This window comes from Chlorocebus sabaeus, chromosome 7 (assembly GCF_047675955.1).
Source record: "Chlorocebus sabaeus isolate Y175 chromosome 7, mChlSab1.0.hap1, whole genome shotgun sequence".
In the NCBI taxonomy this organism is placed as follows: domain Eukaryota; kingdom Metazoa; phylum Chordata; class Mammalia; order Primates; family Cercopithecidae; genus Chlorocebus; species Chlorocebus sabaeus.
Window position 1 is genome coordinate 104367144 of NC_132910.1, and position 27622 is coordinate 104394765.

The window sequence follows — 27622 nt, forward strand, 5'->3', positions numbered from 1 at the left end:
ATGTGAACAGCTGCCCCGTTATTATTGAGATAGTCTCCACGCAAGGACTTAGTTGATGGGTATTCTCATTGGCAGACAACTCTTGGAGCTTTAGAAGAAGGGAAGGTAGAACTTACGCTCCGTACTGATTGCTATCCTTTTCTCATGGATGTGGAAGTGGAGAAGTAGAGTTTGATTTGCTTTGCCTTTATGCTAAATGTTTTTCTTCTTAAATTCAGAAGCAATTGCAAGAACTTTCTCGATACATATGGCCCCTCTGATAAAGGCAGGGGGAAGAACTGCCTTCCAGTGAACACTCCCCAGAGCAGGATCCAGAATGCTACAAAGAGAAGCCCAGCCACCTACGGTCATTCTCAGAAGAAGCACAAATGCTCAGTATATTACAGTAAACACAAAACCAGCACAGCTGCAGCCAGCAGCACCAGCACAACTACTGAGGAAAAACAGACTTCGCCCCTGGGCAGCTCACTGCCTGCTGCTAAAGAGGACATTTGCACTGATGCCATGGGTGAGAACTGGATCAACCTCAAATATGCAAGTGGCATAAATGTCAACCTGCAGAAGAATTTAACCCTTCCCAAAAACTTACTGAATAAAGAAGAAAACACACTGAAAAACACAATTGTTTTCAATAATCCTTCTTCAGAATGTAATATGAAGGAGGGAATACAGACATGTATGTTTCCTAAGGAAACTGACATTAAAACTTCAGAGAACACAGCCGAGTTCAAGGAACAGGAGCTCTGTCCACTGAAGGCGTCCAAGAAACTACCTGAAAACCATTTACCAAGAAACTCACCTCAGTACCACCAGCCAGACTTGCCAGAAATTTCCAGGAAAAATAATGGTAATCTTTTCATTCCCTTTGATAATTCTCTCCTGTTTGTCCCGAGTCTGTTTTTAATGGAATTTGTTCTCACCTGTGACCGTTAGTTTTAATTGTGGATGCTGAGTTTTTTAGTTTTAGCAAAGGTTTAAATGTTGAAAAAAGACATATAAAAAGTTTAAGATGAGACATCAGGTTTTTAAAATGTTGTGACTAAGAGGTTTAAATTTTAGTATATAGGTTTAGAAGACTATGAATATTGTATTTTCTTGTTGGGACGACATGGACACTTTTTTCTAAATTAATTAATTAATTAATGTATTGAGACGGAGTCTTGCTCTGTCGCCCAGGCTAGAGTGCAGTGGTGTGATCTTGGCTCAATGTAACCTCCGCCTCCTGGGTTCAAGTGATTCTCTTGCCTCAGTCTCTCAAGTAGCTGGGATTACAGGTGTGTGCCACCACACCTGGCTAATTTTTGTGTTTTTAGTAGAGACGAAGTTTCACCATATTGGCCAGCCTGGGCTTAAACTCTGACCTCAAGTGATCCACCCACCTCGGCCTCCCAAAGTGCTGGGATTACAGGCATGAGCCACTGAACCTGGCCTTAATTATTATTTTTTAACTCAGATTTTCAGACTATTTGTAAAAATTAACCCATGAAATGTTTCTGACTGAACAAAACTTCAGCTATTTTATTTAATAGCTGCCTGGCCCTGTTTCTTCTCTAATTGTATTCCTTGGTTAAAAGAAGACATGTTCTCATGTAGCAAAAACAGTTAAGGAAAATACATGCCAAAGTAGACTAGGAGGACGACCTCCATAGAGAATTGTCATTATCCTTTAATGATCCCTTTGGCCTATTGTGCTTATTTATAAGTTTAGAAGGGTCTGTGCGTATTTTCTTTTTTTGTCCATCCTGACCATTTTAATATACACATTTCTGTACGTGTTATAGTCAGATTTGTTTTGTTTTGTTTGAAATAAGGTCTGGCTCTGTCACCCAGACTGGAGTGCAGTGGCGCAATCTTGGCTCACTGCAACCTCCACCTCCAGGCTCAAGCCATCTTCCCATCCCAGCCTCCTGAGTAGCTGGGACATATGGGCACATGCCATCATGCCCAACTAATTTTTGTATTTTTTTGTAGAGATGGGGTTTCACCATGTTGACCAGGCTGAGCTCAAGCAGTCTGCCTGCCTTGGCTTCCTAAAATGCTGGGATTACATAATGAGCCACCACTCTTGGCCTATAGTCAGATTTTTGACACTTTTTAATCTGGAAAAACTCAGTTGCCTTTTGTCTTATTTGAAGCATCTAAATATAACTTCATCTTTTTCACTTCTTGATATTGGAGAAAAGGTACAGAAATTTTATGGATTGACTACTTCTGATGAGCTTTCTGCATTCGGTGAAAATCCTAAACTGAATTTTAAATGTTCTATAAAAGGACATTTCTAATTTAAAAGAAAGTTGGAGTCCTCTGAGGGGAATGTGGTCTAGGCAGTTGCACACATGCATTCCTGGTGCACTTAGTACAACCCATTTGTACCGTTTCCCCTGGCAGTGGTGCGCATGCCTGAAGTGGACTTATGTCTACAGGGTGGACACTGTGCCCTGTGTCTCCTCCACCTGGCATGTGAGTATGCCCCCTGGTAATGCAGTTAGCCAGACCTTCGCATGAAACCATGGCATACCTTGTCTGTGGATGTATTACGATGGGGTGATTGGGTGTCTTATTCTGTTTGTCTCTCAGACACTCTCTGGGGTGTAGAATACAAAACATTTGTGAAAGGCTGAATTATGGGGTGAGACCTGTTGGACATTTCTCCTGTTATGTTAGTCTTTTAGGCTTGAGCACAGTCAGGATGACTTGGCACACACTTGAAATTAGAGTTGTTTGAGGGAATCCTCCCTCCAGAAGTGCTTCTTCTGTGATCCCTTGTGCCCATAAGAGATATGCGCCTGCAAGATACAATGCCTATGGCAGTGTGGTAGATGGATGGGAGGGACCTTCTATATCTTAATACTTTAAAGCAGTTGAAATATAAAGGCATGGATGAGAAATATGGTGTCAGAGTAGGTCAGAGGATTTGAATTCTTCAGGATCCTCCTGTCCAGTACTCGATGTTCAATGCCGATAGCTGAGGCAAGATTAGCAGGTAGTAACACTTTAATAAGCATGAGTAAATTTAATATGGGAGTCTGGAAACATAGGATTTGCCTGTGTCATTGTAGATGGTAAACCTGCCCAGAATCTTTCCTTCCTGTACAGATGACTAGTGTGCTTATAATGTTTTAAATGGCAACAAATCTTTCACTGCCAGAATTTAAAAATACCGTTTGGCTGGATCAGCAGCGTGTTAAGTGGTACCAGAGTGATTGTTGATCAGATCAAATAAGAACTGAGGAAAGAACTTTTGCTTTCCAACATGTTCAGACCAGCAAATTCAGAGGTGCTAATTCACAGTCCTCTACTTGTCTACAGAAGTAATATGTTAGCAGGAGATTCCTCCCAGGGAAGTTGGTTCATTGACAGGCATTTTGTTCTGACTGTTTCATGTTCACAGCACTGTCCTAGGAAAATATCAGAGATGTTAAAAAGTGAATAAATTGCCTGCTATCCATGTAGAATTTAAAATTGTTCAGGAATTTAAAAGACTGAAAATAAGAAAGTTCTGAGAAATCTAGGGAAAGATAATTATAGTCTGAAGGGAGGGTTTGGAGTTTTAGTAATATGAAGGGTTTGGGGCTCTGTTGAATTTCAGAGGAAAACGTTGCAATAACTTGGCAAATGGTAAACAGGCGTATAATTGACAGGTAAGTCACAGGTGCAAAGAATGCTTGAGAATGAGAAAACCATATATATAAGAACCTTCAAGTTTTTACTTCCAGCTTTGAGCATTAGTTCTTTGCTAGTTTTGAAAAGCATTCTACTTTGTGGAATGTGTGTTGTTTCCATTGTAAGATCTTTTCTAGAATCTGAAGAAAACAGCTTGGTCTTTGAGCTGGGCTCAACCTGCCTGATAGCTGAGGGTCCCAAGTGCCAGTCACGTTGTCTCCTGTGTGACTGGCAGTTAGGATTCCAGCAGAATGGGAACTCACTCAGTGTGTTTGCCACATTTTAGCCATTTCTCCCAAAGTATACAAATGGTCGTAGAAACTATTCTAGTCACGAGATTGCCTTTAAAGGGAAAAAGGGAAAGGCGGGGACATTCCTGCCTCTTAAGAATACTTTAAGTGATTTTCCTAACCTATCAAAACTCCTAGAGGCACCTGAAGAATCTGCCTTCTATTCTGAGGCTTTCCCCCTGCCAGGTATAGTTTATTGTGTGAGAAGAAAATGTTCTAGGGTATGTATGCATGACTTTTACTACATACTTGTCATCAAGAAACAGAGTATTTGTAAGTAACAGAAAATGTCTCTTATTTGGGAGGCTGTGATGGGCAGATCACGTGAGCCCAGGAGTTCCAGACCAGCCTGGGCAACATGGTGAAGCCCCTTTTCTACCAAAAGAAATGTAGTAGCCAAATGTAGCCAGGCATTGTGGTACGTCAGCATGGGCCTGTGGTCCCAGCTACTTGGGAGGCTGAGGTGGGAGAATCACTTGAGCCCAGGAGGTCAAGGCTGCAGTGAGCCGTGATTGTGCCTCTGTACTCTAGCCTGGGCAATGAGTGAGACCCTGTCTCAAAATAAAAGCAAAAATAAAAAATGAAAAAAATATGTGTCTATCCCTTTTCTACTCCTTTTCCCCTGCCTGCTTCGGAGAGGCCTATAGGAAATAATTAATTAAAATTCCCAATAGAAATAGTCTGCTGACATTCTTTAAGGCTCTGTTTTTCTACACTTGTTTTTGGCATCAACTTGTCAAACAACTATCAGTTAAACTTGTCAAACATTTGTTACACGTTCCAGAACCTCTTGGTCATCTGACAAGAGTGGGGCTTTATGTGTAATGTAAATGATCTTGTGAATATAGCTCTTAATTTTAAATGTTTGTAACCATTTTCACTGTCTGATCAAAATAATGTAGATTTGGAATTATGGCTAAAGACAAGCTGTGGTTGGCTGCAGCACTACCAAGGAGAAATAGTGAGCAAATTATTTCACGGCTTTCTACCTGTGATAATGTAAGGTATAATTAAACTTGATAATAGCTTAAGCCTTGAGCTTAACAGTACCTGAAAGTGTTCACTGAATTAGATACCTCAACTTTCTGAAATTATTGGTATTTGCAGAAATTCAAAAAATGTTCCCATTTACTTAAAGATACTGTTAGCTTGAAGATTTAATGGTTTATTCAAAGCAGACCAGGTGATTGTGATTAGATTTGAGACAGTACAACTTTAAGCAGGTTACTGAGGAGATCACTTGTTTCTTGTTCTTCTATTTGCTTCTGTTTTTTAACCACTTTTTAAAGAAACTATTGACCTATTATATAATGTATGCATCTTGATGAGTTTGGGAATAAGTATACATCGTGAAACCATTACCACCGTGAAGGGTATTAACATATTCACCCCCCAACATCTTCTCCTGCCCCCTTTATTATTATTAGTGTTCCTTCCATTTGTTTTTGATTTTTAACGGTGGTACAAACACTCTTACTCCGTGAGGTCATGGGGAAGTTGCATGCTTAATAGGATGACTTGGTGTATTAGGCTGTTCTTGCACTGCCATAAAGAAATATCAGAGACTGGATAATTATAAAGAGGTTTAATTGACTCACAGTTCTGTGGGCTGTACAGGCTTCTGCTTCTGGGGAGACCTCAGGAAACACAGTTATGGTGGAGGGGTGAAGGGGAAGCAAGCATGTCTTGCGTGGTGGGAGCAGGAGGAAGAGAGTGAAGGGGGAAGTGCTACACACTTTTAAACAACTAAATCTCGTGAGAACTCTCTCACTATAATGAGAACAGCCAGGGGAAAGTCCACCCCCATGATCCAGTCACCTCCCACCGGGCCCCTCCTCCAACATTGAGGATTACAATTCGACGTGAGATTTTGGTGGAGACACAGAACCAAACCATATTGCATGGATTGACCCTATTTGTAAATGACGTACGTATTTGGTGTCCCATATTCTTGAATACTTTCATGTTAGAATTTCTCAGAGTTACTGCAGAACTTGTTGTTAACATTCATTTTATTGTTTTTCCTGATTCTTGGCCCCAAGAAGGCATTACTAATTTTCTAAAAGTCTGTGCATTGTTACTTTTTGGGGATGGTTTTGTACTGGCTATTAAATTTGGATCCTTCCTAAGAAGCTTTGATAACGAATACTTTCAGTGCTATATTCTTGGCCTGAAGAAAACTGAAGGAGATCCATTTTCTTACAAATTTCTTACACCAGGAGAGTAGCACCTATTTTTTGAGGCAAATATCTGCATTGTATTTCATGCTTATGGCTTCCAGAATCCAAAGGGATATTCTTCTTGTGCTTTCTTTTTCTGGTATGGACCCTGTTTGCCTTGTTTTTGGCTGTCTGCTTTACTCTTTCACAGTGCTTGATGTTTTCCTTTGTGGATATCTAACTGTCAGTTTGTGTTTTAGAAGGAATTAAATTTCAAAGGTGATCTCTGCTAAAGAATGACTTTTAATTTTGACAAGGTAGGAAATGGAGGGTAATGATGATTCCACACGGCTGCTGTAGGATGCTCTTGGTTCGGAAATGCACAGGTTTGAAAGGGATCTGAAAGATGTGTCCCAGCAGTCCTCTAAATGAAGTCGATCTAAACCCCCTAGGCAAATAATTGACTGTCCTATAGAGACAGAAATTCCTGGGAAATAGCCTTAGTAGCCTTTGATTCAGATTCTTCACTAACTCTCAGTTATTCCCAGTTATTAAAGGAAGCAGGTGATAGTGATCAGCTTTGTCTCTGGATATGACTTTGGCCATTGTATTTCCATCACAGCCAAAAGCATTAAAAACATGCCATGATCTTTATTTTATTTATGTAATGAGTCTGGCCAAAGGATTTATTTTCTGTATTCATTTTGTAACATTTGGAGAATATAAACTTAATTTTGGGATAGAGCCCCTTTTTCTGAAAGTATAAGACCTAATATGTCCTGGTTGTACTTAAACCATAAAAGCCTGCATTACTTTACAAGGTGTGCCATTTGCTTGGCTGGCATTTTTATGGTTACATAATATTTATATAATTTTCTGTTAACCAAATAAAAGTATGTTTACCTGGTAAGTGTTATTTGAAAACTTTATGTATCTTGCTTTGAGTGAGTTTAATTTGTAGCCTCAGAATTTCAGAATCAGAGGGGACTTGACTCCTCCTTTCTTTCTGTGGGTGAGAGACCTGACCTGCCTTGAGTCCCACAGAAGGGCTGGATTGGAGCCTCTGCTGATAATCTGGTTAGGTGTCCATCCTACCGGAGCCTGCAGCCTGCTTTGCTGGGAAATATTTGCTCTGCCCCATGGTCATCTAAACTTCTCAGATTTCAAAGGTATCATTAGGGATTCTTAGTTCAAGAAAGAAGAAGGTACTGAAATACATCGTTTGAAACTGGAAAACAGGCTGGTTACTGTGGAGTTGAAGTTCATTTGCCTTTATTGTGGGATAAGAGATAGAAGTAGTATACTGATGAAATCACTTAAAAGAAAAATGGAAGAAAACATATTTTCAGAAAAGGTTCCTCCCAGCACCCACTTTTGCCATCTGATTAATCAGCTGTTGGCTCCTCTGTTGATTGGCTGCTCCACAGGTTCAGGGCGGGCATTCACTGTAGCAGGGAGGACCTTCCATGAAACAGTCATGTGTCCTTTGGTGGGGATGCTTTACATTTATATCTGTTCTGTTTTCATCTTTATGACTGTCAGACAAGGGAGGCAAGGAAGGGGGGCGGGTTGTGTTCATTTTATGAATAAGAAAACTAAGGCACAGGCAGCTTAGGAGACTTAACTTTGACTGTAAAACTAATTAGTGGCTGTCATGACCAGAATCCAAGTCTTTGTCCTTCTCTCCCTCTTTGCCAGCTTAAAAACATGTATATATAAAATATACATTACATAAAACTTATTTTAACCATTTTAAATTACCGAATTTAGTGGCATTAAGTACATTCACATTGTTGTGCAACCATCACCACTATCCATATCCATTTCCATTTCCAGAACTTTTAATCATCTCGGACAGTAAATCTGTACCCGTCAAATAATAAATGCCCATTATCTCCTTTCCCCAACCCCTGGTAACCACCAGTCTACTTTCTGTCTCTATGAATTTGATTACTGTAGGTCCCTCATGGGTAGAATCATAAAATATTTGCCCTTTCGAATCTGGCTAAGTTCACTTAGCATGATGTCTTCAAGGTTCATCCATGTTGTAGCGTGTGCCAGACTTTCATTCCTTTTTTGAAAAAACCATCTTGACCATCTTAATCGTGCAGTTCAGTAGTCTTAAGTATTCCACATTGTTGTGCAATGAGTCACGCTGAATGGTATTCTGTTGTGTGTATATACCGTATTTTGTTTATCCGTCTATCCATCAATGGACACTTGGAATTTTCCCACCTTTTGGTTATTATGAATAATGATACTGTGAATATTGGTGTCCCCCCCCTACCTTTTTTCCTTGACTTCTTTTAAAGACTTTTTGTAGAACTCTTAGTATACTTTCATCTGTGAACAAAATAAATTTCTAGAGCATCATGGATGTTAAAAACAATGCTAAATTGAACTTTCATGAAGTCAAATTAGATGTTTGGTGTAGGAAAGAATATGGGGAATGTGAGTGGAAACTATTAGCTAGAAATTGAATTGTTTTTGTTTATTAAAGGGAATAACCAGCAAGTACCTGTCAGGAATGAAGTAGATCATTGTGAAACTTTGAAGAAGGTGGACACAAAGTCTTCTTCAGAAAAGAAGATTCACAAAACATCTAGAGAAGACATGTGTTCTGAGAAACAGGACATAACTTTCGTAGAGGTCTGTATTTTTTTCTTGCCTATTAAAAAGAACAAAACTCATTTTTAGAACTGAGTATTAAGTGAATATGTATATTTCATATGTTTCACTGCATTCGAATCCATGTTAGTAACTGGTGAGTTTGATGTGTGTGTTCAGAAAATTTTATTTACCTTCTAATTATATAAATGTTACTACAGTAATTTTTAGAGAAACCAGATAGCTTTTACTCTGAAGAGAATCTATTCTTAAGCAAATGGGTAATTCTTAGGTAACAATGGCAGAGTAGAACTTGACTAACATATTCCTTCTATCCAGTTATTACTGAACATCCATATTTTAGGGAATACTCTTGCTGAGTTGTATTGCTTTTTGTCTGTCTTTGTCCTCATATCTATCATCTTCTGTCTAAAAGATGAGAAAAGTATTCATGATGTAATAGAAGAAAATTTTCCTGATATGAGGGAAGAACTAAATTTGTAGATCAAAGGGGCATAGGCATTTTCCTGTGTACAACAGCAAAAACTGATACATCATAATGGGCATAGGCATTTAGTTAAATTAATTGAACTTCAAACATAAAGAGTTGTGCAAAGACAAGAAAATCAAGAAGTACAAACTTAAGCTCAGACTTTTCGATAGGAACATCTAACACCAGGAAACAGTGGAGCAGTATCATTGAGAGAATGGAAATGTAAACAAAGAATATTGTGTCCAGCCAAGTTAATACTCAAGTACAAAGGCAACAGGCAGACATCCTTAAATACAAATGAAATCATAAGCCATTCTTGTAAAATCAAGTTAATGAAATTTAGCCAAGCAAGATAGAAGTATAAATGAACACTCAGATGGAAGAAGGTATAATAAAGGTCTCTTGTTGAGGTTTCAATCCATTTTATATCCAGAGCAAAGACTAAAACTTTAGCAGTTATAACCACAGAACGGATTGGAAAATTGAAACTTTGACTAAGTAAAAATATAATATAATCTGCAAAAACCAGGAGGTGGGATTGAGAGGTAGGTGAAAATAAATTTTAATTTTAGTATTTCTCAGTAGAGAGCCAGTACTATGAAAATATGAAATGTGTAGTTTAAAAGGGTGATAACTTAAGAAAATATTTTTCCAGTCTTTCTCTTAACCTTAGAGAGATCCTTAAGGAATTAATATAGCATGTATTGACGAAATAATTATTTAAAACTTGGCAGTTCCCTTGGTTCTACTTTGGTTTATTTTTCTTATGTTAAATTCATATAAAATTGACCCTTACATTTTTAGTTAAAAATTATGTATATTCCTGATATTATAAATTATTCCCATCATCTGTACTGCTATTCTTTCATGTGTGTAGGGTCGTAGAAAAATACAAATAAGGTTTGCGAAATAATTAATGGGAGACCCTAGTTATTTCTGAGTGGTGGGATTTTGCATTATTTCTTTTTCCTTTTTTATTTTCTTCTCTTTTATGAAAACTTTATAACAAACATGAATTTTTTAATTCAAATAAAGTGGAAATGATACAAAATAAGTATGTTGCAAGCAGTCCAAACCATGAATTTACAGTCTGTTTGGAAAGACAAGAGATTTCTGTGTAACCAAACACCAAGATTCATAGTAGAGGGGATTTCAGAGATTGAAAAGTCTGTATAGGCCAGGGTGCCATGGAAAGCTCCCAGAGGAGGTGGAAACTTGTGCAGGTAGCATGTGGAAGAACAGAGAAGGGAAGGTGGGTAGTGGGCAGCACTGAGGCCCCAGGTGGAGGAACCATTGAGGCATAATTGGGTGCAGTTAGGGAGCCATCTGACTGGGAAGAAGCTACCTTTGGGGAAGTAATGGGAAGGAGAGGACAGAGTCCTCCTAGGTTGGAAGGCCATTGAATGCTGATTGAAAGTTCAGACTTTCTTCCCGAGGTCTTGATGGGAAACACAAATGGTGACATAGGCTGAGTGAAAGCAATAGGAAGGTGGTGGTATCCGTAGAGAACTGAAGAATTGTTGCCTGCTAAGGAATTTCAGAATCAAATTTGTTAAAAGCACATTTGTCCAAACAAAAAGTTGTTTTGGAGGATTTGGCCTGAGGATTGCTGCTTTGGGACCTTTCTGCAGATTTTGGGGAGCTATTGAAGGTTTCTGAGTTGGTGGGGGGCGGCGGGGGGAGCGGACAGTGGTTCACAAACTGAAAGCAACCTGTGGGCTGTGGTCTTCCTGAAGGTAATAACTGGATATTGTTCAATTCAGTTTTATAAAGACTGTCAGGATGCCTGTTACATAGAACCAGTGTAGTTGAGTAAATGCTTTGAATGTTGTGAATATAAGACATGATTGGAAGATCATTCTCAATGTTTTGGAGATTGAATTGGACAGGGAAGAAATGGATACCAGCTCTTTTCTAACAAAGAGGCTGTTACTCTGCGGGGAGATATGATGGAATCAGGGTTTACATTTGAGCAGGAGTAAAGGATAGGAAAGTAGATAAGAGACATTTTAGAAGAGAAAACCATCAGAACTTAGCACTAAATGCATACAGGAGAGGAGTCATTTTTTTACATGACCATTTACAAAAGATAGCTCCAAGGTTCCAAGCCTGGGTGACTAGAATGGATAATTCTGATGGAGGTGATAAGCTCATTTTTATGTCTGTCAAAGCAATGTTGTTATCATAGTTAAGAGCTTGCACTTTACAGCCAGGCTTCTTCTGGATTTGAATCTAGTTCATCATGTATTCATTCTGTAATATTCGGTTAGTTACTTAACATTGCATTTTTCTCCTTCTGCAAAATGAGGATGATAATTGTATCCTACCTCAAAGAGTTGTGAGGATTAAATGGGTTAATATGAGAATTGCTTTAGAATGGCAACACTTACAAAGTATTGACAAGCAGTAAGTCTCAAAGTGATAGGTGTAATACTGATCGCTACCAACAGAGAGGGATGGCTGAACTTTGAAGTGAGATGTGTAGTAGACATTGGGAGGTGGGGAGCTTAGAGCTTCTGCAGCAAGTGAGGCCTGGAGCTTAAGATTTAGGGGTTACCCATTTGAAGGTTAGACATGGAGTCTGTGAGGTGTGCATGGAGAAAAGACAAGGGCCCCGAGTTCAAACCTTGGGGAGGAGACAGTGTTAAATTTGCAGACTGGCTGAGGGTGCAGGTATAGCAAGTATACAGAAAGCTAGGCCTAAAGGTGAGGGTAGGGCACACTTTCAGGAGCAGAAATAGTCATTGAATTTGGGTTAGGAGGGAATGAATGAAGTTAGGAGTTTAACCTAACATCCTTTTGACATGGGCTTTGGAGTCTTACCTGTTGCTCTGCAATGAAATAGAAACTGATGCTGCCATGCACTGACTCCAGCAGATGCACAGCCTTGTGTGCTGGGAGGAGAGACTGGAATGGATTATCCCAAGGTCCCCTCAGCCCAAGATGGCACTAAGGAATAATGGTGCTGCCACTGGCCTCCACCTGCCACATGCGTGGGTGTCATTGCCTATCTCAGACTCTCCTCCCAGCACTGAAGTCTTCCTGGCTGTCTGTGCCAGGCCTAGTTGTGCCCTTGGTTATGGCAGTTTTCTTAATTTCTTCAAGTTACTTTCTTCTCTGTGTGTCTTTACCATTAGATCCCTGAGGGCATGCATCTTGTGGTTTACCTCTGTCCCTAGAGCTCAAGGCAGTTCTTGCTGTCGGTGTCAGTGGTTGTATGAGACCCTCCCTCCTTGTTTGGTCTGTAAACCTGTGTAGGACAGACATCTGCATCTAATGGTGGCAGCCAGTTCATAGGAGACATGCCCATCTGAGGGATGTGGATGGCATAGGCTGTACTTTGTGGCCCAAGGTTGTCCCCAACTAAGTCAACCAAGGTGGATTCTCTGGTGCAGATCTGGGGGCAGTGGTTTGTCATTTCTTTCCTGTCTCTGTGACTCACTCCTTGTTTTGTAGAACTGGTCTTTAAAATCCTGTGAGTGTATTAATACTTTCCATTTCATTGTTCATTTGGCAAAAATCATTCTCAATAAGTACATTCCCGAGTGCAGTACCCAGTGTTTGTTTTTCTTGCACATTCTTAGACCCTAATTTTGCAGCTTACAAAATTGTATAAATCTGTCTATATGATACATGTGGAACATTCCTCTGGATTTACTGGCAAGGAAGATTGAAGCCCAGGTTTGGAATCCACAAACTAAATTTTAACCCTAGCTTTGGCTTTTTATTTTCTTTTAAGCAGATTTTTTTTCCTTAGAAAAGTAATTCATAATTATTATAGAAGCATAAAGAATAAAGTAGAAAAAGATCTATCCAGAATAAACCACTTTTAACATTTTCGTATTCTTTTCTATGCAAATTTTTGAAAATTATTATCTTAAAATAGTTAAGATAATTATTATTGTCTGTAACTTTGCCATAAGATTATAACTAAATTTTCCATAAAAATTAAATGGGGAGCTTTGTTTTCAGTGGTTACATAACATTTCATCATTTAACTGTGCCATAATTTAAATCATTCTCCTGCAGTTGGACATTAAGAGTGTTTCCAACTTTTTACATTCATAAATAGGTCTGGGATGAGCAATTTTGTTCCTCTTACCTGTGCACCTCATAAGGCTTTGTTATAGATGTCAAAAAATAGAATGAAAGGGTATTGATGTGGTTTGGCTGTGTCCCCACCCAAATCTCATCTTGAATTGTAACTCCTACAATTCCCACATGTCATGGGAGGAACCCGATGGGAGGTGGCTGAATTATGGGGGTGGGACTTTCCTGTGCTGTTCTCATGATAGTAAGTCTCACGAGATCTGATGGTTTTAAAAACGAAAGTTTCCCTGCACAAGCTCTCTTCTCTTGTCTGCTGCCATGTGAGACTTGCCTTTCACCTTCTGCCATGATTGTGAGGCCTCCCTAGCCACATGGAACTGTGAGTCCAGTAAACCTCTTTCTTTTGTAAATTGCCCAGTCTCAGGTATGTCTTTATCAGCAGCGTGAAAATGGACTAACACAGGTATCAACTGTGTAAAGCTCCTATGTGTGCTGACAGATTGCTTTCCAGAAAGTTGGTACTGATTTGTTCACATGTCATGTCTGAGAATGCTGCTTTCATTCTCCTCTGTGCAGCAGCAATTGTTTGCAAAATCTTGGTCAGTGTGATAGGTGAGCAGTCGTGTTTTGGGTTTCTTACTAGGGAAGGGTGAGCATTTTCCTTCATTTTTTGTAGAAGGCTGAAAAACACAAAAAAACTGTCCATCCAAAACGCTACCACTGAAAAGAAATTCTAGAAATTTAGAGGTAAATATCTAACCTAGTTCTGCTTCCACACTTCAGAGGCAGACACAGTGAACAGGATCCTGCTTCCCCAGCCATTTCCTAGTGCTTATGCATCATAAACACATTTGTGTTTTCTAAACCAAAATGGAAAGAGGAGACCACAAGGTAGTCTATAATTTGCCTTTTCTAAAACATTATTTTATGATGAAATATTTTGGACAAGCTCTTCTTGTTTTTTTTGTTTTGCTTTTATATTTCTTTCATGAATTTGTACTTCATGTCTTTTGCCCATTTTTCTTTTGAATGTTTTATTCTCTGTAAGAGCACTTTCTGTGTTAAAGATATCAACTCTAATATTGTGTATCAGAGTTTTTTCTTAGTTTGCTAAGCAACTAAGCAAACTTAGTTATTGCTTATTTGATTTTACTTATACACAGTGGCTTTAAGAATGGCTTAGTGCAGTAGGTTTGTGATTTCTCTTCTTTGATTTATTCCTTTGCTTTTTTAGTAAAGCTTAGGAAATCTTTGTCCACACTGCCATCTGTTAAATCATGACCTCTATCAGAGACCTCAGCAAACTTAACTAGTTCAAGTAGTTCAGCTGACTCAGGAGAATCTCCTGAGCCCGGGAGTTCAAGACCAGTCTGGGCAACACAGCAAGACCCCTTCTCTGCAGGAAAAAAAAAAAAAGCTGCTGGGCATAGTGGCACTTGCCCGTAGTGTCAACTACCCAGGAGGCTGAGGTAGGCGGTTGCTTATGCCTAGGAGGTTGAGGCAGCAGTGAGCCATGATTGTCTCACTGCACTCCTGCCTGAGCAACACAGCAAGACCCTGTCTATAAAAACAAAACAAAACAAAAAAACCACCAAAAAAACCTCCAAATAACCCAATAATAATGATGACGATAACTAAGTCTCATGTAAATGGCTTATGAGATGCTAGGTAACTGAGTCCACACAGTGTTTTGAGGATGACTCAGGAAACTGAGGCAGAGAGGCTAAGAGGCAGAGAGGCTGAGTAACTTGCCCAAGGTTACACAGCTGGTAATCAAGCCACAAGATTGAAACTAGGCAGTTTAGCCTCCGAGATATGCTCTTAATTGCAGCTCCATGTGTCTCTTCAGTTTCCTGGTTAGTCCTGCCCTTCTCTGTCTGGGACCCTCTGTACCAGAAAGCAGCCAGGTGATGCTTTGCTCTTCCTCGGATTTCTTGACAAGTCTGTTGCTGTGTGCTCTGGCTTACTTTCCCTCCCGGTTCCACCTGCCGCCTCCATTGCCGGCCTGTTCTGTCTCAGCCACATCCCAGTGCTCCCTGCCACTCTTTCTGGGATATGTCGTACGCCTCTGAATCTAGCTTGTCCTGCATTCTCCTTTTCTTTGTCATACTCACGGAGAACTCTTTGATGCTTCTGGTCACCGAGTCCCGCCTCTCAGTAGTCCTGAATGTACTCACCCTTTCGCTTGCACAGGATGACAGTTCCAACCAGGTGGATTTGAGAAAGGCAGCCAAGTATCAGAGTGACTGCTTACCAGCTCACGCTTTCTCAGACCCCACTGAGAGACTGATTTTTTGTTTGTACCTGACCCTGGAGGGATGGATAGGCTCAAGTACTTGCTGTGTCGACAAGCCTTTGTTGGCCCTTGACTGGAGAGGGGGTGGGAAACCCCCCCCCCCCAAGTTAGAAAAACGCCAAGGAACAATACATGAAGAAATGTGGTGCATGTCTGTTCAACATTAAATCCCGAGTCTGCATGTCCTTCTGTTTAGCTTCAAACTTAAGCAATTAGCATAAGGTCCTGTAGGATAGGGCTTTGTATGTTTAACTTGTCAGGTTTTTAAAATACCTTCAGAATCAGAAAAAGGTTAATACATACTTACTGGGAGAAACAAAGGTGTATAAAGGAGAAATAAAAAATGTCCTAATTCCACTGGCTGTACAGTTAAAATCCCATTTGGCTTCTAGTGTTTGTTTATTGTGGTATGCACATCGCTTTAATAGATGCATGAGGGTTCGGATATCCCAGACATAGAACTTGTAGGTATTGCAGGTTATCTAAAACCTTTTCTTTTTCTCCTTCCAAGTTATTTGTGTTAGTCGAGTGTATGTTTCAACTTCACAATTCCTAGCTGGGCCAGCCTTCTGAAAGAGAAGGTAAAATGAGCCAATCTTTGCTTTCCATGAAGTGTGAATCCTTCAGTCAATAGGAAGGGGACTTTTCTGGATCTAGGGGATTTGCCTCTGTGAGGTGCCTGGAGAAGACATCTTCCTCCTGAAAGGACCTAACGCCCTGAAGAGATGTGTCTTTTAAGCCCTTGGGTCTCAGTGTGTGAGCTCCCACCGCCGCCTACCCACTGACAGTGAATCCGCTTTAAGGGGGCAACATAGTGGAAGGAAGAGGAATAATAAGTATTAGAAGATGTTAAAGACTTGAGCTACTTCATAATTTGAAAGGGCAAGGGGAATCCCTCTTCCGCTGGGTCTGTTAATAGACCATGATTGACATTTAAAAGAGGGAAAGGCTCCAACCGAGGCTGAGAAACGTACTTCCCAGTTTTCAACAGACTGGGACGTTCTGAATTCAGATGGAGTTGGTCTTCAAACGCTTAAACATGGTTTTATTCATATTTAGTTTAAACCATTAAACATTTACTTTGTCGTCTTTAGCAAGAAGATCCTTATAGGAAGAAAAAGCTTCAGGAGAAAAGAGATGGAAATTTACAAAATTTAAATTGGAATAAAAGTCGAACATGTAGAAAGAACAAGAAAAGGGGTGTTGCTCCAGTCTCGAGGTGCGTTAATTCTTATATCCCTTTAATATTTTGATCTGTTTTTCACTTTATAATTTTGCATTTGGCTATTAACTTTTAAACTTACTTTGGTGATGTTAGATACAGATAATATGAGAGTGTAGATGTTTATATCTTAAGATTAAAATATGTTTGTAAAATTATTTTCCCATTATGTTTCTATTTTGTTAAAAATATCTTAAAGTGACCATTTTGTATCTTTCTTTTATAAAACGCTAACAGATTTGGTAGTTTTTAGGGGACAAGCATAAGCCATCCCTCCATGTGGAGACCTTCATTCTGCTTATGAGAGACAGGGGCATTTGTGGAACAGGAACTAGAGAAAACTGCGGGGCACAGGCAGGTCTCTGCTATTCCCTATTCAGCCGCTGACCTGCCTGCGCTACCTGGGGTCATAATAATGAAACAGAATAGTTACCCCTCAGGTCACCCTGGCTTCAGTCCTGCAGAAGGTAGGTTCTTACAGCTGCAGGAAGTGAGGTGCCCAGACAGTATGTGGTTTGACAAGCTGGTAAAGGGCAGATCCAGAATTAGAACTCAGGCAGTATGGCACTCTGCTTTGGAAACCTTGCTTCTTCAAGACACTTAATTTCCCTGACAAAATCTTTTTCTTATTGGTATCCCTTTCTGCTCATCATACTCTTCCACCAGACCCAAAGAGAGGAGGACTCCTATTGTCCCAGATTCATATTTTCACCTCTAATAAGTCATGGAAAGGCAGTCTGCTTATGTACATGCTAAAATACAGATGTGATTTTTTCTGTGTGTGTGGCTCTTCCAGGCCTCCTGAACAGAGTGACCTAAAGCTTGTGTGCAGTGACTTTGAGAGGTCTGAGCTGAGCAGTGACATCAATGTAAGAAGCTGGTGTATACAGGAAAGCACTAGGGAGGTTTGTAAAGCAGATGCCGAAATTGCAAGCAGTTCGCCTGCTGCCCAGAGAGAGGCAGGTATGTAATGATACTGAGCTACAAATGGTGCTTCTGTTGAAATTTTTGTTTTCTCGAAGAAGTATCTAATAAGAGAAATGACACCTCAATGATTTTACCTCTACAGGCAACTTAGCTAATAACTAAAGCCCCAGTTGGAACCTTTCAGGGTGAGACCAGAAAACTAAGAATCATTTGAGTCTCAGTAGGCCTCTAGTGCTGCCCCTCACACCCCCAATCTAGCCAGTCGTAACTATCCTCAGGCATATTGCTGAAGGAATGATGCTTGCTTGCTGCAGACGGGTCCCCTTTGGTGAAAGCGGGGAGTAGCCAGGTGAGATAGTGCTATCCCCATACCTGAGTCCAGCAGTTCTGCAGAGCCAGGCTGCTGCCCCACCCAAGGCCTGCTGGGCAGTGTCCCTGGGAGTGGTAGATAGAGGGACACCCAGTGCTGAGTCTGGGGTCTGATACAGGATAGTGGGGGCTAGGGCAGTACATGTAGGGTATGGGGTGGTGGGGGTTGCAACCCTCCCAACCAACACCCACTTTCTCCAGACACATGCCCCATGGCACGACACAGGCCAGCACACTTAGCTGGTTTCTATCTCCACCCTCTCTTTTTCATGCCCTTGACACACGTGTGTTGCTTTTGGTCTTACTGAAGAGTCTTCCCACCCACTTATCAATATTTTGAAACTCTTAGTGGACATCTTATTAAAAGAGAGGGGGAAAATCACCTATGAATCTCCAGTGCAATAGAGTAGCCTCAGTCTTCTTGATAGAAGTTATTTGTTATTTCTAGAATCATTGTTAGATCATGCTTATATAGTTGGTGTTGGCCCTCTTAGCCCCTAATTGCTCCTTCCATAGGCAGAGTAGACAGCCCATCCCCTACTGTTTCTCAAAGTGCAACCATTAGTTTCCATGAACTCCTCCTTTCTTGCAAGATGAGCAGAGGTAGCTGAAGATGAACCTGGCCTTCCTCCTCCCGTCACCTCTCTCCTTCTGTTAGAAATGCATGAGGCCAACAGTTGTTTCAGGGAAACTTGACTGCTCTCACTCTTCCTCCAGAGGGTTACTACCAGAAACCTGAGAAGAAGTGTGTGGACAAGTTCTGCTCTGATTCCAGCTCCGACTGTGGGAGCTCCTCGGGCAGCGTGCGTGCCAGCCGGGGCAGCTGGGGGAGCTGGAGCAGCACCAGCAGCTCTGACGGAGATAAGAAGCCCGTGGTGGATGCCCAGCATTTCATGCCAGCCGGTGAGTCCTGAACGGAGCCCCAGGCACTCTCAGTGGCCCTTCCTCTGCCCTCCCACGTACCCAGTCCACACAGTCTCGATCTGCCTTCAGGAGTGCAGAGGACAGATGGGACAGTGGCCTTGACCTTTGCTTTGGACTTTACTCACTTTCTTTTTCTTTCCTCCCTCCTTCTTCCCCTCCACCCTTATCGTAATCATCATTGTTTATTAGTGTCTGTCTTGGAATAGTTCATAGAGCTTCTGCATTTAGTTTTCCATTTGTACATTCTTAATGACACAGCATTTGCCATTGTGATGATTCTTAGATGTGGAGTTCTGTGGCACTAAGTGCATTGCATTGTGCAGCCATCACAACTGTCCATCTCCAGAATTTTTTATCTTGCAAAACTGAAACTGTACTCATGAAACAATAACTCTGCATTGCTCCCTCCCTGTAACCCCTGCTCACCCCTCTTCTACTTTCTGTGTCTATAAATTTGCCTACTCTGGGTATCTTATGTAAGTGGAATCACACAATATGGTTTTTTTGGTGACTGGATCATTTCAGTGAGCGTAATGTTTTCCAGGTTCAAAAACATTATAGCATGTGTCAGCATTTCCTTCCCTTTTATTGCCGGGTAATACTCCATTGTATGTACAGACACTTGGATGATAACTTTCACCTTTTGGTTTGTTCAAATAATGCTGCTGTGAACATTGGCTGTCCCTTATTTTTGAGAAAGTTTGAGAAAGTTAATCATGTAGGAGAGGTCAAAGAAGCATCTGTGTTTCAGTTACCCAGAACTAACAACTCTTACTTTTGCCATATTTGCTTTTTTTTTTTTTTAAATCATCTGTTCACTTCTCCCTCCCCAAGGGAATCACTGTTTACTGTCATGAATTTGGTCTGGGTACTTTTAGTCCATTTAAAATTTTACATTCATATATCCATCAACAAAATATTGACTATTAGTCTTTAACTTACATAAATGAAATCATACTTCAGTGTAGTCTTCTGCCTCTTTCTCTTTTCACTCAGGTTTTGTTTTGTTTTAATTATTTATTTTGAGAGTGAGTCGCTCTGTCACCCGGGCTGGAGTGCAGTGGTGGGATCTCAGCTCATTGCAACCTCCGCCTCTCGGTTTAAGTGATTTTCGTGCCTCAGCCTCCTGAGTAGCTGGGGTTACAGGCATGTGCCACCACGCCCGTTTAATTTAATTTTTGTACTGTTAGTAGAGACGGGGTTTTGCCATGTTGCCCAGGCTGGTCTCTAACTCCTGGCCTCAAGTGATCTGCCCGCCTTGGGCTTCCAAAGTGCTGGGATTGGCGTGAGCCACCGCGCCCGGCCTACTCAGCGTTGCTATTTTTACCTTTACATCTATGTGAAGATGTAGTTCCATTCCTTTTCACTGTTGTTTTCAACATAGTAAACTTTTAACCTTAGTAAAAAGAAAGCGTGGTGAGGTTGTGCAGTTCCTGTTTGTGTGGTGCCTTGCATTTGTCAAGCATGCTCACGCGTGCCCACGCGCCCTGTGAGAAGGGGAGGGCAGGTGTCCCAGTTCTCACCGTCATCTGAAGACTCAGCCTCAGAGAGGTTGCCTGGATCCTTTGATACCACGCAGTCAGTAGCGCAGGCTTGAACATAGGACTTCTTCCCCCAGATCCCAGTGCACTCCCCACCTCATCTCCTGTTCTCCTCACGGGCTGTTCTACGCGATGAACACAAGCCATAGAGAATTTCCTTCAGCTGCCTGCAAGCTGTACCATTTCTTCTGTCTCCCACCAGCAGTGGCACCTTAAAAGAAAGCCTTGTCTGAGAGACTAGTGCAGTAGCAGCCATGAAAACCTAGAGGATGTGCCCGCGTGTATGTGATTCCACTCAGCAGTTCTCTGCGTTTTCCCTGTCTTGTCTCGCTCAGCCTTTTCAGACATTGTTGTCTTAATGGCCCTCCAGAAAATGTTCACACCACTGATACATTCTGTGCATGTGCATCTACCACAGAAGACTGAAGGTTAGCCTGAAGATTCCAGTGTGGGATTTTAAAAATGGAGGCCGGGCACAGTGGCTCATACCTGTCATCCCAGCACTTTGGGAGGCCGAGGCAGACAGATCACTTGAGGTCAGGAGTTCAAGACCAGCTGGCCAACATAGCAAAACCCCATCTCTACTAAAAATACAAATATTAGCTGGGCATGGTGATGAGCGCCTGTATTCACAGCTACCTGGAGGCTGAGGCAGAAGGTGGAGGTTGCAGTGAGCCGAGATCACCACTGCACTCCAGCCTGGGTGACAAAGCGAAACTGTCTTGACAAAAAAAAAAGGGGGATACATTAGTTAAGAAAAACTACAAGTGTGTCTTTTGCTTGAGGCAAAGGCTCACAGTAGAATGATGAAAATTATTAAGTATTGCTGTACAGTAGCATAGTATGCAGTGTTGTGTTTGAAGGTTATATAATAGCAGGAAAATGTCCCCAATGTAATAAATGGTGTAAAAAAAACAAAAGACAATGTATATATGAAATACGATTCCAATTTTATACATATACACACACACATAAAGGAGATTGTAAAGAACTTTGGGAGGCCGAGGCAGGTGGATCACCTGAGGTCAGGAATTCAAGACCACCCTGGCCAACATGGTGAAACCCCACCTCTATTAAAAATACAAAAGTTAGCTGGACGTGGTGGTGCATGCCTGTAATCCCAGCTACTCGGGAGGCTGAGGCAGTAGACTTGGTTGAACCCAGGCGGTGGAAGTTGCAGTGAGCCAAAATCGCACCACTGCACTCCAGCCTGGGCAACAGAATAAGACTCCGTCTCAAAAAAACAAAAAAACAAAACAACAATGAAAAGAGATTGTAAAGAAATATACCTAAATGTTCATAATTGTAGTATAATTCCATGATTCATGTTTAATGTTTAATTAAAAATTAAATGACTAAATGTGTGAATATCATTTTAAAGTGAAAAATCAGTCATTATGCGTTAATGATATTAATAACCTGTGCATTTTAATACCGAATATACAGTTGAACTATACTTTCTAAAACTTGTGATAATGTGTTTCTTTTAATGCAGGAGATGGTGTTTCACAGCATGATTTTCCTTCTGAAGCTCCCATCTCCTTGAATCTTTCTCATAACATCTGCAATCCCATGTAAGTTTTTTGTTTTCCAGCTTTTACAGTATGTTTTGTGTACTGTGTTTTCTACCAATTAGTGTGTTTCTTCTTTTACTTGGTTCTGCAGGTTAAAATATGAAAACTTTTTAAAGATGCAGGGAAGTACAATCTGATTTTATTAATAATTCAGGAGTGCTGCAAGTAAACATAGTTCATGTGGGAGAGTCTCAGGTATTGCTGTTTCTTCCAGACAGGTAGCCACGTTAGAAAATACCTAATTTTCTGAGGCCACCTGTGGTGGTTCACACCTGTAATCCTAGCACTTTGGGAGGCCAGGGTGGGAGGATCTCTTGAGTCCAGGAGTTCAAGACCAGTCTGGGTAACATTATGAAACCCCATCTCTAAAAAGAATTTTTTTTAAAAAAATTAGGCGTAGTGGCACATGCCTGTATTTCCAGCTACTCTCTGAGGCTCAGGTGGGAGGATCACTTGATCCCAGGAGATCGAGGCTGCAGTGAGCTATGATCACACCACTACACTGTAGCCTGGGTAACAGAGCGAGATCCTGTCTCAGAAAAGAACACCTTATTTCCGAATGTAGAAGGAGGAAGCAGTGGTTATTATAAAGATGGGAATCATTTACCCTTTTCTAGGCCTTGAAATAAAACTAAGCATTAATAATTTAGGAAATGTTGCAAGAACCTGGTAGATACATGTTTACAGTTCCGCCCTATGGTGATTTCTGCAGCATTGGACAAAACAAGTACGTTTTACTGAGTGAGAGAAAAGGAGGGTGGGTAAGGAGGAGAGTTCAGTGTGAGAAATGAACTTGGTTTCTTAGGTGCCTCCCTTATGGTGAGAGGACAGAGGATGCAGTTAAGTGGGTGAGTTTGTGAGGAAGGAAACGTGGCTAGTGCACAGGAAAGCTCTGCATGGGTTTATTGGGGGGAGGTTGTCAACAAAGGAGTAAGAATTGCTGCTAACTGCTGACAGGTAGATTTAAAACAACAGGTTACCGTAGTTACGTTAGTTAATTTTTTGTTGTTGATTATGACAAGACTTTGCTGGATCTTGGGAATTTAATATTCCTCAATTCTTTTCTGGCTCTGTAACTTTACATCTTTTATATCTGTGTGTTTCTCGGGGAAGACTTCAATTGAGTGAAAACTCGATCAGACGTGGTTATACAATATCAGTATTTCCTTGTGCCGAAAAAAATCAGTCATTCCTCCTTTGCTGTCTTCCCCACAGGGCTGTGAATAGTCTCCCACAATACGCAGAGCCTTCCTGTCCCACCCTTCCTGCCAGGCCCACAGGTGTTGAAGAAGATAAAGGTGAGATGCATACCTCTTGTTGCGGACATCAGCCAAGGGTTCTGTGCTATCCATATTCCTGGCTGATGAGTTTGAGAAGACAGAGCAGGCGGGACAGGGCTGTTGCCCCACCAGCCCCTTCTTCAAGCCACACGTGCATACATCAGGAAGGCACCTGCTCTGTGGACGGGCATCATTGGGGCCCCAGCTGACCTTGTGCATCAATACTGAACCCCCTCCCTACAGCTGAGGCACAGATGCCCCGTGCCCTGGAATCATCCCAGGCCCCTCACAGCAGACTCCTGATGCGTTTAGTTCACCCTTCCCTAGTCAGAGATGACAGAAAAGTACAGAAGGGAGATGCGTGGCCCAAGGGAAGGAGGCTGGTTGGGGAGGGTGGCTAGGCTGAGGGTGCAGCACCTCACCTGCTTACCACTTTTGCTGGCCTGCTCCTCTTCCTTCCCAACTCACTTTGTCTTAGAAGCCTGTTAATTTAGCCTCAGCAGCCTTGGGGACCCACCTTGCTCAGGCATCGGGGCTGCGACCTTCTGCCTGCGGAGAAGGCTGTTGCGGGGGCACCTGGAAATAGGAGTGGGTGGGAGAGAAACTGCTCCTTCCTGGGGGCTCTGCTGGGAGGTGAACTCCAGCCCTCCCTCGTTCTTCTTTTCTTTTCCTCCTCCTCGGCCTCTCTCTGTCTTTTGTTTCCTGTTTGATTCTAGGGCTTCTTTCTTGCCTAACGTGGGTCAGGAATTATGGCAGGATAAACCTGATCTTCATTCTCTGTCTTTAATACACATACTTGCTCTTGGTCATAGAATTTAATGCTGAATTTAAAAGCTGCTCTGCACATTGGAGAATTTTAACCCTTGAAAGCGAAAGACTTTATGTTGTTCCTTGGATACATCTTGGGCTTGGGCAGTTATCAACAGAAATAGCGAATCTAGTGACTAGTCCATTAAAATAAGTGTTTTCAATTAAAAAAATCTAAAATTCAGTAATCCATAATTTGCAAAGGCAAGATGTGGGGGCGGTTTAGATGGTACTGCCTTTTTTTCTGTGGGGTAATAGAGAAAGGTAGGATTTTTTTTTCTTTTTTTGAGACGGAGTCTCGCTCTGTCGCCCAGGCTGGAATGCAGTGGCTGATCTCAGCTCACTGCAAGCTCTGCCTCCTGGGTTCCCGCCATTCTCCTGCCTCAGCCTCCGGAGTAGCTGGGACTACAGGCACCCGCCACCTCGCCCAGCTAGTTTTTTGTATTTTTTTTTTAGTAGAGACGAGGTTCCACCGGGTTAGCCAGGATGGTCTCGATCTCCTGACCTCGTGATCCACCTGCCTCGGCCTCCCAAAGGGCTGGGATTACAGGCTTGAGCCACCGTGCCCGGCCCTAGAAAGGTAGGATTTTAATGGTGAGGAAGAATAAAAACTCCGAGCATCTGCCCTTCAGCATATGCCATTCTGCTTTGCTGGCAGTTGGAGATTTACGTGCAGTTTGGTGTCTTAACCCAGGTTTGTGTGTGTACTTCAAGTGCCTTTACCTTGGCGCCACTGACAGAATACATCTTGTTCACAGTCTGTTGCCTGCAAAGCCGTGGGCCCATCACCCTTTGTACTCCCTCACAGCCATATTTTCCTTCTTGCCCAGCTGAAATGACCTGATGCATTGTTACAGTCATTTCCTCTACTCCTCTCCTTTGTTGCTTTATTGCAAAGCCCCAGCCATGGTTTATCCCAGTGCCGCACCTGCTCCACCTGCTCCTGTGCAAGCAACTAAAGCTGGAGAGCAGCATTCTCCATGCCAGCTGCCTCTGTGGATTCCCCAGCACCCACTTCACATAGAGCCTGGGTCCTCCCGCCCTGCCCCTCTGTCACCACAGTTCCAGTGCCTCCTGCCTCATTCTTTTACTTAATCTTGCTTCTTGCTTTACTGGAAGAGAGAGAAGTGGTTAGAGGCCTTCAGCAAGCTCCCACTGCCCTCTCCACCTGCCCACCGTGTCATGCCCTTCTCCGCCTCTCTCCTGTTGCAGCCGGAAGAATTGTCAGCGCAACCCTTCTCTCCAAGAGTATTCCTGCAGATTCCCTCCCACATCATCAGTTTTTCTCTAATGGGTCATTCTCATCAGCACACAAATCTACTATAATACTTCCCATCATTAAAAATTTAACAATAGCCAAAACTCTCTCTTGACTGCCTTCTTCGGTGGCTGCTCTGTTTCTCTGCCCCTGTCATTAGGAGACTCCTTTGAAGAATTATCTGAGTTGCCCATTCAAATTCCTCTCCTCCTGTCCTCCCTGGAAACTCCTGTAATCTGGCTTTTGCCACCATCGCTTTTTTGAAACCGTGCTGTTTTGCACATTGCTGAGTGCTTGGTTAAGTCTTTTCAGTCCCCATGTTGACCTGTGACAGACATTGGACGTTCTGTTCTGGCTGGTAGACCTTAGGTTCCTGACCCAGCTTCTCCCCATCTCCCCACCTCATGACCCTGGAGCCCTCCAGAGAGCAGGCCTTGGTGCTCTGCTCTTCTCTGTGCACACTTCCTTGGTGATCTCATCTGCTTTCAAAGGTCTGAGTCTGTCTTTGACCCAGACAACTCCCAAATGTATATGCAGGAGACATTCATTCTATTATGTTGGACTTTAAGCAAACTTGTGCCTTGCCCCAAAGGGAGACACTCTTCCATCTGAGACTGCATAACAAATGCCCTGGGAAAGATAGGTCAGAATAAAGGAGCCAGTGCTGCTTCTAGTAAGAAGTGCTATTTTTCTAGTAAGAAGAAGTAAAGAAGGTCTTGCTTTACCTGCAAGACCCAGGGAGAATTGTCTCACAACATACACATATTATTTCTACGTAGCCTTGGCTTCTGGTAGATTTTCACATGCGTATATCATTCCATAAGCAATTCTTAATTAATCTGACCAAGGGAAGGTGGAACCAAATCTGCTTTGTCTGTCTCATACATTTATTAACAGCGGCCGTCCACAGGAGCCTATGCAGCAGGATGAGACCACTTTGCAGTATCGACCTCAGCCATGCCCCAGAGTCTCAGACCCAAGCAGCTGAACAAATCCCATAGACGACCAGGGTCTACCTTAGAGAGCCAGACGGCTTTCTCTTTAAGTTTCTGTATTGATCTCTCCACTTGGCCAGAAGCATTACTCCAGGTACAGCAGGATGTATTAGGGATTGCATAGACTGCACCTTGGCCTGCGAGGAGAACATCTGGCGCCATTCTGTCATTTGTAACAACCACAGCCAGTGCGTTGAGGCTGATCCAAATGCCTTCCAGGGACCAGGTGCTGTCCTTCCATCACTTCAGCTAATATCAGCAAATTCCATACCAGCCATTTCTAACTGGGTAGCTTCCTCCTAGTGATTACTGCCCATAGGATGTGCATGAACCAGTTATCCTTCCAGGAAGCTTACTTTGTGCCCGGTGTGTGATGCTGGAAGTGTTGCCATGTCTGGGGCAGTGATGCATCCAGGCAACAACAATGACAGCCTGGGTGGTGCAGACCTGATCAGTATCTTGATTCCAGCTGGTCTTAGTGGAGAACAGAAGGACCTCTATCTTGAGTGGCTCCAAGGTTTAATCGGAAGCCAAGATCCATTTTCACATTTCAGAGCCCCAGAGAACAATGTCTTTAATCTGCCCATCTGTTGCTTCCCAAGTGGCAGACCAAACACCTAAGCCATTGGCAATAGCCTAAGAGTTGTTTACACCTAGCAAGGTTCATCAGGGCAGAATTAGCCAGAGCTGTGGAACCACTTTGGGTTCTGCCCACTGATCAAAATGGCTGTGTTCCTTTTCATTTCTGCATGGTGGGCATTGAGGTGGAACAGCTGCAGCCTCCCAGTAGGTGCTGTCTGATTTCAGCCCGACCCAGCCATCAGTGAGCCAGGCCCAGGCATTTAAGGGAGCCCCTGGGAATTGAGGGCCCAGTAAGCCAGCAACTTCACTTCAGGTGCAGAGTGGGAGATGAAGTTTCCCTAGAGGGGTAGCTGCCATGTTTCCACATAAAGCTGAAATATAGCTGGGGCAAGCCCACTTCATGAGCACCAGCCTCTTTGCATGAGTTCCCCTGAGCCCCATGAGGGTGACTCAGACAGCCCAGATGGGCTGTGCTACACACAGTGGGCTGTGCTACAGGAGAAGAACCCTGAGCTTTGGGATGCCAAAGCTTTTAGAATAGGCAACAAGCATAGGCAACAACCTTTGCTCCAGAAAGAGACACTA

General features: G+C 42.3%; 1 protein-coding gene across 3 annotated transcripts in view; it reads left to right on the plus strand.

The window, feature by feature from the left end:
• Positions 1–27622, plus strand: part of TMEM131L (transmembrane 131 like) — a 168362-nt gene that overhangs the window by 135605 nt on the left and 5135 nt on the right. For all 3 annotated transcript variants that reach the window (XM_008000032.3, XM_008000033.3, XM_008000034.3), the window contains 7 exons: positions 219–847; positions 8613–8761; positions 16653–16777; positions 17577–17743; positions 18794–18979; positions 22037–22115; positions 23331–23413. In XM_008000032.3, coding sequence (XP_007998223.1) covers positions 219–847; positions 8613–8761; positions 16653–16777; positions 17577–17743; positions 18794–18979; positions 22037–22115; positions 23331–23413 — 1418 coding nt within the window. The remainder of the gene's footprint in view (positions 1–218; positions 848–8612; positions 8762–16652; positions 16778–17576; positions 17744–18793; positions 18980–22036; positions 22116–23330; positions 23414–27622) is intronic.